We start from the raw sequence: 12,582 nt of genomic DNA, 5'->3' as shown, positions 1-12,582 counted from the left end.
TTATCATTATGACTCTTGCTTTGCTCCTTCCTCTTTCCTTCAAGCTTCAATTCAACTTCAAGTTTTCAATGGTTATCTTTTTGGTGGGCTTGTTTTCCGCCGTCCGCTCTTTTTTTCTTGGATCTCTTTCTATTCTTTCTTCTGTGCCTTGCGTCCTACGATCACCTACATCCCTCGATCTTGCGCGACCACTGCGACCGACGACGACGACCCGAACAAGATTGGAACGCAAACAAACGTTCCTGCAACCCTGTCTCTCCCTCTCGCATACCGCCAGCTGCTTGTTATCTACCCGGATACACTAGCTTCCACCGCGGCGGTGGACTCAGTTGGTCCGGCCTCCGGAAAACCCAGCCCAAACGTCCCTGATCTCTGTCCCTTGGCTCTCTTTTCACTCGCTCACTGCTCGCTGTGTCCAAAATGCTATCAAACTCTCTCTTTTTTGGTTAAATAATACGTAACAGGACGGCAGCCGTGCTTATTGGTGCTGCTGCTGTATGTTACTTGAAACAAACAAGTTCGGCCCTCGTCCGTCGTCCCTCTCTCCATAGTCAATCGTCATCATCGTCATATCTTTTCATCCGTACACATATCGATACCATAGCCATATGTAACTCTAGTCTCTAAATATCCTCCCACAGCAATCCACTTTTATAATTCCTGTCTGACTTCCTTTGCGACACTTATATCTGGCTACTTCGGAGGTTGCTTTGCTTGAAGCATGTGCGTTTAACACTCGACGAGTTCCTGGCAGCAAAGCGCGCCACCGGTTCAATCCTGTCATTCACGTACCGGCCGGCGACATCCCCCTGCTCTACTAGTATGTCTTCATCCTACACGCCTATCCTGGGCCATTGAGTAATTTCGCCATGTTGGGAATATGGCAGCTTGTCTTCTCGTTTTAGCGTCTGATTATTGGTTCCACCCCTTGGTTTCGTGCCATGGAGTTAGCCAATCATGGACGTACAGTGTTTTTCTCATCATCATTCGCTCTCTGGGACTCCGCTGTTATCCGTTTCGATTCAGAAGTTGCTGGACATCGCCAGGATGGTGTATGATTGGGTTTCAACATTTTTTCTGTGGCGTCTATCCACTTATTCCGGCCTTTGTTCCGTGTTTGATTGATTTCTCTTGTGGTATTTGTCATAGGATGTTTTCTTATCGAGCGAGAAGTAATGCTACAAGAACAATTTCGTGGATGTTCTGAACAACTTATACATAGTGAGTCATCTAAGCCTCATATTGTGTAAAACCCAACATCACGCTAAGTATTTTCAAAACCTTGAACCTAGCCGGGAATTGGCTATCAGTTCTTCTGTCATATACAATTCTTTGAGTATTTGCATCCTCCACTTTGGAGTCTGCGACAAAGTCTGTCGAGACTGCCGGGCGCCACCCCTGGCATGCCGGACGTTGCCAGCGGACTTCAAACTGTCTGATTAGGTCTAGACCGCCGGTATTCTTGTAGAATTCTTCCACGTCCACACGATACACCCAAGATACACCCATTCAATTTTTTGTACGCCGGTTTTTGCGGATTGATGCCATATGCGAAGGAGTATGTTTTTTGCTCGATGCTGATTGGGATAAGGACTGACAGCTTCTGACTGCAGGTCCAAGTTCAGTGGGAGGTTGACGCGATAAACTGCGCACATAGATACCCATTTTGACCCGGCCTTGATACACGATGCGGCACAGCGCAGGTAGGTCAGATAAAGTAGGCAATCGTTAGGCCCTTGGCTAAGGGATCTTCTCTCAGATATATATGGTTCTGAAAAGTATTTGGTCGTTACAGGGACCAGGCTTCAGGGTTGCCTCTGGTTATTTCCTCGGCCATTCAGTTTAAATATCGACTTTTACTCCCGCGTCTATCTACTCTGCCTTGAACCCTTGCCCACAGAATATGCTGTCTGAATCTCAAAACACTTTGGCCTGGAAAAGTATGTTCTATGCTGCAACAAATTCATTCTACTGCGTCTGTCATTACACCTGGCTGACATCCTTCTGCTTCAGTATCCCTTACGTTTATTCATGCCCTAGCTATTTCTTCCGGGTGTATTCGTGTATCGCAACGCTGGCGAAAAAAGCTTATGTGGTGGGACGACTATGCCGTTATTCCCCCCATTGTCTGTAATTTTATAGGCATTCTACTGTTTTGGTTGCAGTTCAAAAACCACAGTGAGTTGGCTCATTAAACATCAATAAACGCTCCATCGTTGGTCATATATTAATTTTTTCCAAAGACACTATCACTTGGGACACTGTCGACGAAGATAGCAACACCTTCCTGTTCTCCTGGTGGCTCTATTTTTTTGTTGGCTATTCAATGCTTTGGTATTATATTTTCTTGACGTAGAAACACGTAAATACCTGACCAATCTTTTTTATGTTTTAGGGGCTCTCGGTTATCGTTGTCTCTGACACTAGCCAGGCTTTTTATGCCAGGAAATCCATGTAGAAAGTTGGCACTGGTTCTTTCGGGGGCAACCTCGCTTCTTTACATTGCCAGCATATTGGTAACAACGCTCGGTTGTCGCGGCTCGCCTTGGTGGAAGCTCAAAATCGAAACTTGCTTTACCACTACGACGACTGTATCTTTCGGAAGACTGATTGCAACATTGTTTGCATGTACGTTACAAAATTTAACTTCACTTTCAGTCGTTGAATGACTTGATCTACTTTTTACAGTAGAATTTATTTCAGATCTGTTTCTCATTGCAGGGCCACTGACTCTTCTCTGGCGCATCAAGTTCCCGCCGACCGAGCGGCTGCTTATCTTATCCCTATTTTCAAGCAGCATTCTGACTCTACTGGCATCTATATTGTATGCTATCCTATACTACGCTACAACATTTCGTCGACGGTCAGACTCCAGGCTACTTTTCACCGCAATGGGACACATCCAGGTAAACTCTCCTCTTTCGTTGACTAATCACTGTGCTGATAACGTCAGGCGTGTCTATCATTGCTGGCCGCTAACATTCTCGTGGTGACCATGCTCATATACAAGACTATACGAAAGTGGCAAGCAGCCGCACAACGCCCGGCAAGACCTCGTGTTAACTCTGCTAGGAGTCACAAGGCCGTAGCTGCAATGGGAGCACCGGTTCAGAATAGTTTAGACGATCAAACTACGACGACGGAGTCAATCACTCCGCAAGCAACCATACTCCTCAGTCTTACTGTGCTATCTGAAATCCGCTCTTACCCTGGCTCACCTATGGATGCCTATGGACACTTTGCCATACGCTCTGCCGAACTGTCAAGAGGTACATCACATAACAATGACCAGACTAGCAACATCTCTGTAGAAGAAAGGGAAAGCCGTGTCCAATAAACCTGGGTCATGTGCTGGTACTAGCATCTCTTAACAATCAATGCCAGAAAATTACTCTGCAGGCGCCTCTCGAATCAACTTCTAGTGTTTCATGTACAAAGGGCTATAAAAGCTCGGCAAAGTTCTAGTCATCGAGTGCATACTCACGTCGGCGGTGAAGCTACTCTCAATGGCGTATAGTAACATAGCCGACTTCGCCGCACAGCGTGAGCTACAGGCCAAATGGCTGGGCCAAAACAACCAATAGCCCCTTGTGCCGTCAAACCGAAAGCTTCAGTCGCCTAGGGATCAAGTCTGGATTGTATTCACCTGGAGTGCCTGGTCGCACCATCGACTACCAATTAGATTTTAGAGTTTTTGAATTCAATTTTCTTTCGTGAAGCAGGCTTTAATTAGTACCTTGCCCTAGCTGTTGTAATCAACTGATATATATCTTTTTCTCTCTGACTTTCACCGATCATTCTGTATGTGGTATATCAGCTCAAGATTGTTAGCTCCATTATGGGTATCTAATGAGACAATCTGGAAAACCATTTGGGTGTTTTACAGCAGGTAATGCAATGCCAAGCAGTAAATATCTTAAACTAGCGCCCGTGCCTCGGCTATGACCTGCAGTACTTAACAGGAGCGAGTAATGGTGGGTTATTTCCGAAAATTCCTGCTTATTACTCTGCTATGACTCAAACAGCCTGGTTCCAATCCGTATATGAGTATGAGATATTTGTGAACGTGTGATACTTGGAATTTGGGTTTGATATCATTTCAGGGTTTGGATCGAGTGCTTTAGAAACAAGGTATGGTAGATAGCAATATTAGCCCAATCTCAAAATACGATTATCGTGACCCGGGCAGGATATTATAAATGTCCCCAGGAAAATGACTGAGGTACCAACATGTTTAAAGATATCACTTTGTGCACTCAGGTACCCAGTAGTACCTATAGACAAGTATCAAGCTTTAGTCTCGGAAACTATGTATACGACATGCACTTGGGTTACGTTTTGTAGTCACCTACTTGTTCGAGTGACCAGCGCTAAAAATCTCTTGCGAACTTGTAGCTTCTATCAATTCACCGTATATAAGAATATGGATAATAATACGCGTTATGCCGCTTGTAAACCCCAATGATATCGTGATATGGCGCCATACTCGTCACCGCCTATTCACGTCCGTTGGTAATCTAAAAATAAGCTTAGACACTCACTTACACGATGGGCACCTAACTGTCATGTGGCTATCTAACATGTTAGCTAGGTTGTTGCCATAATATTGTACTATGTTAATTGTCATGTAATTGTTATGTTAACTGTCATGTTTTTTGAGTCACACTCTGCCTTGTCACTCAAGACCATGGGGTCCAGCAGATGCATATCCGGTTGACTTGGGGGAAAATTGAAAGGACATGTAGAGTGTATACATTAACACTACACCACCTGGCCAATATTAAACACTAGGGGCATTGGCTTAAGAAAACAGTAATTTGTCTGAATTGATTTGATTGATCAAATTGCAATTAAATTGCAAGATTTATTGACAATAAAATACAAAGGGTTTAATCACATATTGCCCCCAAGTCGACCGGTTATGTAACTGCCAGACTCCATTTTTGATTGCTAGCTTTGGGACTTGAAGACTATTCACGGTTCACAGAGACTTACTGGGTCTTGAGTGACAAGGTAGAGTGTGACCCAAAAAACATGACAGTTAACTTGCAGTTAACATAACAATTACATGACAATTAACATAGTACAATATTATGGCAACAACCTAGCTAACATGTTAGATAGCCACATGACAGTTAGGTGCCCATCGTGTTACCTTTCATAACCAGTTAGCTTGAAGTGTTTGTTTATACATGCATAAAATTGGCAACATTGCTTCAAAGCCTCGTCGGTATAAGCTTTATATGTAGATATGTAAAACTCTGGATATCCACTAGTCGTCCTGGAAATGATGATGAACTTTTCTATCATCCAACGTCGTTAAGCGCCCGTGAATACGTGATATTTTCCATAATGCTTCAGAGAGATTGGTAGTCCGAAAATAGTCGGATTTTCGTGACATTTTGATAGATAGAGGTTATGATTGTTGGGCAATATAATGATATTAACTTTCATTGACAATATGAATATGATTAGTATAGGTGTAGTAGTAATAACGTAACCTGTATGCTCTGCTAAGCCAAAGAAGTCATAGCATCAACACATACAAGTATTGGTGTACTATTGGTGTACTTGAGCTCGGTTTAGTATCTTAATACACCGATATCTGGTTTGCCATTGTTGGTGACTCGGGACTCACGCCTTCGGAATAGTTTCCAGGGCATCATTCATAGTCGTATCAGGCGCTCATTGTGCCATGCATATTCCCATCCATTGTAAGAGCGACTTCCACCGAAATTGGCGCAATAAACCAAAGTAGGCAAGAGCGTTGGTAGTATAAGATAGAGCAGGGAACGGGGATTGATTCACAGACTCGATGATGGTTTCCTCAAATTCTGAACGAGATCAACAAATGGCTCAAAAACAGAACTTCCCGCCGTTCTTTCTTTGGTTGTCCATAATTATCTCGGCCATTTCGCTTGGTCTTACAATTCCGGAAGCCCGGTCGCTTCCAATATTTGTCGCATTGATGTTCTTCACCGCCTGCTACCATTCAACCTTGCTAGTATCGAGTCTCGTTAATTCAAGATCTCATGCGAGCACCAACGGTAGAAGCACATTTTACATGGACCCGCTCGAAGGCGCGCATGTGGGCTGGACCCTCGGATTCACTATGTTTTGGTTGACGGTGTTCACTCTCAAATTCGGAGCGGTCGTCAAAGGAATCGCAGAGGAAGATAAAGATATTGTCCTGGGTATACTGTCAGGAGTGGAGTCTATCCTTAATATTCAACTCTTGTGCTGGACAATTATCAAATGGAGGAAGGCAGGCACACTCTGGCAGAGTAGTTATGGGCTTCGAGCTGCAGATGATGATCTGGAATCCGGTGAAATGGATGACTTAATCGAGTATGTTTAAATGCCATTTACGGTATATTTGCTGGTGCATGTGGCTAACTTGGGTTAATTTCCATTTAGCGAGGAAGATATCATGGAGATAGTCCAGTTTTTGGCGGAGCATATGCAAAGAGCAGGGTTGTAAGTACATTGTCTCAGAGAAATCGGTGTGCCGATCTGATTGCTGACGCCTTTTTAGAACTCATTGCCAGCATCAGTGCCAGCACTCCAATTCTCATCAGTACTTTCATGAGACGCCCGTCAAAGATGATATGCTTGATCGCGAGAAAGAAAACATCAGGATATTTCCACCCGCATGAGAAGCTGTTGGCCAACATATCATCAGCCACACTACCTTGAAGGTCTCCGATGTCTGCCCACGTATAAATTTGCCCGGTGCAATATTGTGTTTGCTGTCGATTTTCTTGCCCTTTTTAATTGTTTCTCAAAGCGCGGCTATGATAATCTGCAATTGTAATATATTTAATCTCAATTGAAGCGTCACTGATAAACACGAACCAGTTGTGTAGTCACTTCCCTGTACAGTAGGATAATGATTTATTTAATTACCGAAATTTGGAAGAATCCGATGGTCTGGAGATCCTAACTTCTTTGCGATTGTAGAGAAAACGATATTTCAGTGAAGTGGGCATCTCGGTATGAAGGTGTTCAGATAAGGAGGTTGTCGGATCGCTTGTCAGTGGGTGAAGACGCTGACTTGGCATAGTTTCAAGATATCAAAATGTTGACTTCATAAATCGAGGTTCATTTTGCCACAGGTGCGCATACAAGGCCGCTTTGAACGTGTACTCGGAGTAATCATGCACAAGAGAGATCACCAAGACGGTATACAATATGGCTTCATAGGACTGCTAACTGAGTTCTTCGCCGCATTCAACTTCGGATTGCTGCCTTTTAAACCTGGTGATAGTCGGCACGTCCGGATGCAGGCAGTTCCGCCCCGGAGACAGCGGAATGACATTGACGCCATGTTCAAGTGGTAAGAAACACAGAGAATTGTGTATTTGTGAATCCATCAAAAGTCCGCCCACACTAGGAATAGACCTTGAACACCGAACGATGCTCAAAAGCGATGCTGGAAGCTTCCAGCTAGTGAGGGCATGGGATGGGCAGATACAAGAAAAGGTTGGATTTACATTGGCAGGCAGGTTTGTTGGTTTGTTGTGACACCAACATTGGTATTGATGATCATGATCAACCTGACGAAAGACTATACTGAGCTCGAGCGCCGAGACTCTGCTGACAGTGAATTAAACACTGAACAGATGTGTAAAACAAATGCGGTTCATTAGTACTTGTGCTTGGAGGAGAGAGAGAAGTCATCTTACCAAAGTCGAAAATCAAAAGTAATGACAAGAGGAGTCGATTACTGGCAAGATGGCGGTAAAAAAGTAGTGATTCGAATGACACTGGAGCTTGAGCGGTTGAACCGGAAGCTGTGTTGTAACATCGGCACGTGCAGGCAGGGTAACTGGCGCTCGAGAACATAACGCCCAACTTGAACCCTTGTTCAATCTCTCTCGTCGTCTCTTTCTATATCTTTTACTTTTCTCATTTCTGTACTGTTTTCGCCCTCCTTCACCATTATGTCGGCAAGGAGGCAACCTTCGACGACGTCCCTATCAAAATTCGCGCGTACTAACTCTCCCATCTCGCAAAACCGATCGCTTGATTTCTGCAATTCATTCTGGGGTATCGGCGATGGGGGCGTCGATGTCTTGTTCGCGAGAATGAGGGGTGCTACTAGGACTATGGAGGAGCTTAAAGTGTTCTGGAAGGAGAGGTCAGTTCGTCCAGTCCCACCTCATCGCCGACTGCTCACCCATCGCCGCTTCTAGAGCCGCCATCGAAGACGAATACGCAAAACGATTAGCAAAACTCGCTAAAATGACCCTTGGACGCGATGAAATTGGGTCAGTGAATTTTTCTCCTATCTACAACCGCCAGGCGACGTGTGTTACCCCACACATTGTGCTTCGACATATGTGTTTATTCTACTACGCGTGGCTGCGGTGTGTTTCCCTGCACCCTCGGTCAATATTCATTTCATGGATATCTAATATGGATAGCTTATCATATCCGTATTTATATGTATATCTTGAATCGTAATACTGAATTGTCCTTTGATCAAACTGCAGGGAGCTCCGCAATTCACTGGACACTGTCCGTCTCGAAACGGATCGTCAAGCCGGATATCACCTCAATCTATCTCAACAAATCCGAACAGAACTTGAGGGGCCCGCTGCAGCTTTTCATGCTCGCCAACTACATCACAAGAAAACCTATCAAACGACCATTGAGAAGGAATTCAAGACGAAGCAGACACAAGAGTCATACGTCAACAAAGCACGCGAAAAGTATGAACAAGATTGTCTCAGGATCAATTCTTTTACTGCGCAGGCATCGTTGGTCCAAGGAAAAGATCTCGAAAAGATCCAACTCAAGCTGGAAAGGACACAACAGACGGTTCAAACTAACGAACGGGAATTTGCAAGTTTCTCCAAAGCCCTACAGGATACCGTTCAGAAATGGGAACAGGATTGGAAAAGCTTTTGCGACAGTTGTCAAGATCTCGAGGAGCAACGAATGGAATTTATGAAGGACAACATTTGGGGTTATGCAAACGCTGTTTCTACTGTCTGTGTTGCTGATGACGAGGTGAGTTGCAATGGTCCTGACTAATTACAAACTCAAACTCGTTTCCCCAAGTCTTGTGAACATATACGAGTGGCCCTTGAGCAGGTTGAACCCGACAAGGACATGGAAAACTTCGTTCGGGACTATGGTACAGGCAACCAAATTCCTGACCCTCCCGCTTTCGTCAACTATCAGGCTCCGGATGCGATTCCATCGTCATCAGCTCGTCCTACTAGCCGGATTGCCAACTTTGCTCGTGCGACCACACGTGAACTTCCTTTACGATCAAGCTCTATGCCTCCGGATGACGAGCCATCTATCAATACAGCTGGCATCGGTGCCGGAGGGGGAGGCACCCGAAGAGCAGATTCTTATATATCAGACTCTGAAGTCTCTCGTCAACCTACTCGTAATGGTGCTGGATCTAGTTCTCAGTCTCAACAACCGCATATCAATGGAAACTCTTCTCATCATGCAACATCGAGTGTTGGGTCGAACTCAGCAGCTGCTTCCTCTCAACAAGCTGTTCGTAGGCAGTCTACTGTATCGCCACCATTTACACAGCAGCAGCAATTGCAAAGAGTGCTCCAGGATCCACACGCCGAGACTATTGACCCCACAGCGGAGACGTACATCAAGGTTGGCAACCAGGCGTACAAAGTCGATCTCAATAATGATCCTCAACAGCAAGCTTCGGGCTCATCGGCATCACGTCAGAATACAACCGCATCTCCTTCGAAGCAGAATGGCGGTGTCGACCCATTGATGAAGCAGCTAGAAGAACTGAAGAACGCTGTCTCAACATCTGGAAGTGTCAGGCGAAACACCCTACACAAGCCAAAGACGGGTTCTACTGGCGCGGAGCCGAAACCGGGGCATGCATCTACGCCTTCGATTTCGTCACGTAGTGTAGGACCAGCGTCCTCATCGTTGTCGTTGCCTGGAGGGAGCTCTGCGCATGCAGGAGGATCCGGGTCCCAAAATCGCTCGCCTTCGCCTGCTCGCGACTATAGAAACTCGGCTGAAATTGTCGTTGGCGCCCATCCGTCCGCGTCGAGGCCAGTTTCGCCTGCAGCTCCCACTGCAGCCTTTATGCTTCCCAAATCTGGTACACCTGTTGGAGCAGAGATTGTGCAGGAAGTGTTGGCTGATTATCAACAATCATTACCTGGCGAGAGAAAGTCGATTAGTCGCAGCAACAGTGTTAATAGGGAACATGCGCATACTATGAGCCAGGGGTCAATTGCGGCTCCTGCCAATGCTGGGCAAAACCTTGCTAGGCCACCCAGTCAGCTGGGGCACGCGGGTATTGGTGCCCATGGTGGTTCGAGGAGCAACAGTCCACAACCTATTTCTAGAGGCCCGAGTCCTGCACCTAATAACAGCGTTGGCATAACAGGAAGGAACAGCCTTGCTTCTCCAACACAGGCCGGACCGGGCGTTGCGCGCGCGCCGAGTCCGAATACTGTTGGTATCGCTCTCGATCCAAGCGGGCGGGTGCTACACGATGAGATGGCACAGAGGTATCAGCAGCAACAACAACTGCAGCAGCAGCAGCAGCAGCATCAGATACCTAGGCAAGTGATTCCACCTCAGACAGTGCAGCCAACGTACCAGCCGCCCCCGCCGCCGGTGCAACAGCAGCCATCGCCCATTCAGCAACAGCCAGTGCAGCGTAGGAATAGCTATGTCAACCCGCTCGCCGCACCCGTTCAGGGGTATGCAGGGATGACCCCTCCACCACCGCCGCAAGCCGCGTACCAGACGCCCTCGCCGCAGCCTAGTTATGTCCAGCAGCAGCAGCAACAGAGTGTGCCGCCGGTGTATAACCAGCCGCCGGCTCAGCAATACCAGGTTCCACCTCAGCAACAGCAGCAGCAGAGGTATGGTGCACCACAGCAGCAACAGCCACAACAACAGGCGGTGTATGGCAATATGGGTATGAATGGTGTGCAGAGGGGGTATTATGGCAATCAGACGCCGCCTCAGCAACAACCGGTCCAGCAAGTCCAGCAGCAAGGACGTGTTGTGCAACAGCAACAGCAGCAGCCCCAACAACTGAGAGGGTATCAGCAACAGCAGCAACAGCCTAGCCAGCTTGCATATGCGCGTGATCCTAGTCCTGTTGGACGATCGCCGTCCCCGCAACCACCTCCACAGATTACGGATGACGGGAGCAACGTTCTCTTCTATGGTGCGTGTCCATTCTGTGTTTTCAATATCATTATATTTTGCTTACCCTTGAACCTTTTTTCTTTAGTGAAAGCGTTGTATGATTACACAGCGACGATTGATGAGGAGTTTGACTTCCAGGCGGGAGATATTATTGCTGTTACGGCTACGCCGGAGGATGGGTGGTGGAGTGGTGAGCTGCTTGATGAGGCGCGTAGGCAGAAGGGAAGGAATGTGTTCCCGAGCAATTTCGTCTGCTTGTTCTGAGGTGGTTTTTTTTTACCGGCGGGGCAAACCTGCACTACAACGATAACAACATCACAACATCGTTTTGCCAGTGCTCGATTGTCTTCTCTGATCACATTTGCCTCGACCTGTTTTTTTACCTGATTTCGGCTGTGGATATTTTACTCGATTTTCTTTTCTTTTTTTTTCGTTCCCTGTTTGCTTGCTTCTTTGCTTTGATGATATGCCATGATACGATATCTCTCCACTATGTTACCTGGATGCTTTATCTGGAGTTGGGATTTTATTTTATTGATTTTCTCCGCCTTTTTTTTTTCTTTCTTTCTTTCTTCTTCTTCTTCTTCTTCTTCGAAGATTACGTGATATCCATCTCATTCACAATTTGAATTTTACTCCTTCCTTCCTTTTTTACGCTACCCGTTTTTTTGTATGTTGTACTACCTACACCTCCCTGCCTCCCTCCCTGCCTCACTTTCTTCCTCCCGCCTCCCACCCCTACCTACCTCCCGCATCCCTGCCTCCTTTTACACCCTCCAAATTCCGCACTATGTCAGCTTCTATCGCAACGGCGATGGTAATCAAGACGGAAGAGGATTCATACGTACTCGTACTCGAGCCGGCTCGTGTCGTGTCGTGTCCCCCCCTCTCCCCTTTTTTTTTCCGGATCATCATTTACAATCTGCAATCATATCCGTGAAGCTGTGAAGACAAATAATTGTAATGAAACGCATGCGGAGAAAGGCAAAGGGACATTTGTGTCGTCATCGAGCTGCGCTTGTGCTCGTGCTCGTGCTTGCGCTTGTGTGGTTATTCGTGCGCTTGTTCGTGCGCTTGTTGTTTTTGTGGTGGCTTCAATTGTCTTGTTGATGGTGTCTGTTGGATTCTTGCATTCTTGTTACTTGCTTCTTAGACTTTAGTCAGTTCCGTTGCATTTGCGTTTGTGTTGCGTTGTGTTGTGTAAATTAGTCATAGTAGTTGGTAGTAGTTGTTGTTCTTGGAGTTGGAGTTGGAGTTGCAGGGTGGGCGTTTCCTACTAGTATGCCTTTTTTTTGATCTGATTTTTGTCATTTGTGATATGATTATGATGTGATGCTTCTTGTACATAACATACCTTACCCATCTCTATATCATCTGCCGTTCGTTTTCTCCTTTATCTCCCCGCGGTGACGT

General features: G+C 46.1%; 3 protein-coding genes across 3 annotated transcripts; all 3 read left to right on the top strand.

The window, feature by feature from the left end:
• Positions 1-1,903: 1,903 nt before the first annotated feature.
• Positions 1,904-3,337, top strand: JR316_0002547 (uncharacterized protein; the record flags this gene model as incomplete). The annotated part of the gene is made up of 6 exons (XM_047888339.1): positions 1,904-1,940; positions 2,014-2,178; positions 2,244-2,334; positions 2,396-2,628; positions 2,689-2,906; positions 2,954-3,337. 6 exons carry the CDS (start codon positions 1,904-1,906, stop codon positions 3,335-3,337), a joined length of 1,128 nt encoding a protein of 375 aa, XP_047753262.1.
• A 2,514-nt stretch (positions 3,338-5,851) lies between these two features.
• Positions 5,852-6,656, top strand: JR316_0002546 (uncharacterized protein; the record flags this gene model as incomplete). The annotated part of the gene is made up of 3 exons (XM_047888338.1): positions 5,852-6,348; positions 6,418-6,477; positions 6,536-6,656. The coding sequence occupies 3 exons, from the start codon at positions 5,852-5,854 to the stop codon at positions 6,654-6,656; spliced, it is 678 nt and encodes a 225-aa protein (XP_047753261.1).
• Positions 6,657-7,943: 1,287 nt separating this feature from the next.
• On the top strand, positions 7,944-11,433 carry JR316_0002545 (Septation protein imp2; the record flags this gene model as incomplete). Its single annotated transcript, XM_047888337.1, has 5 exons — positions 7,944-8,140; positions 8,196-8,270; positions 8,496-9,015; positions 9,067-11,188; positions 11,255-11,433. 5 exons carry the CDS (start codon positions 7,944-7,946, stop codon positions 11,431-11,433), a joined length of 3,093 nt encoding a protein of 1,030 aa, XP_047753260.1.
• Between the last annotated feature and the right edge of the window lie 1,149 nt (positions 11,434-12,582).

This window comes from Psilocybe cubensis, chromosome 2 (assembly GCF_017499595.1).
Source record: "Psilocybe cubensis strain MGC-MH-2018 chromosome 2, whole genome shotgun sequence".
Taxonomy (NCBI): domain Eukaryota; kingdom Fungi; phylum Basidiomycota; class Agaricomycetes; order Agaricales; family Agrocybaceae; genus Psilocybe; species Psilocybe cubensis.
The sequence above is the reverse complement of the archived record's forward strand: the minus strand, read 5'-3'. Positions and strand labels throughout refer to the sequence as shown.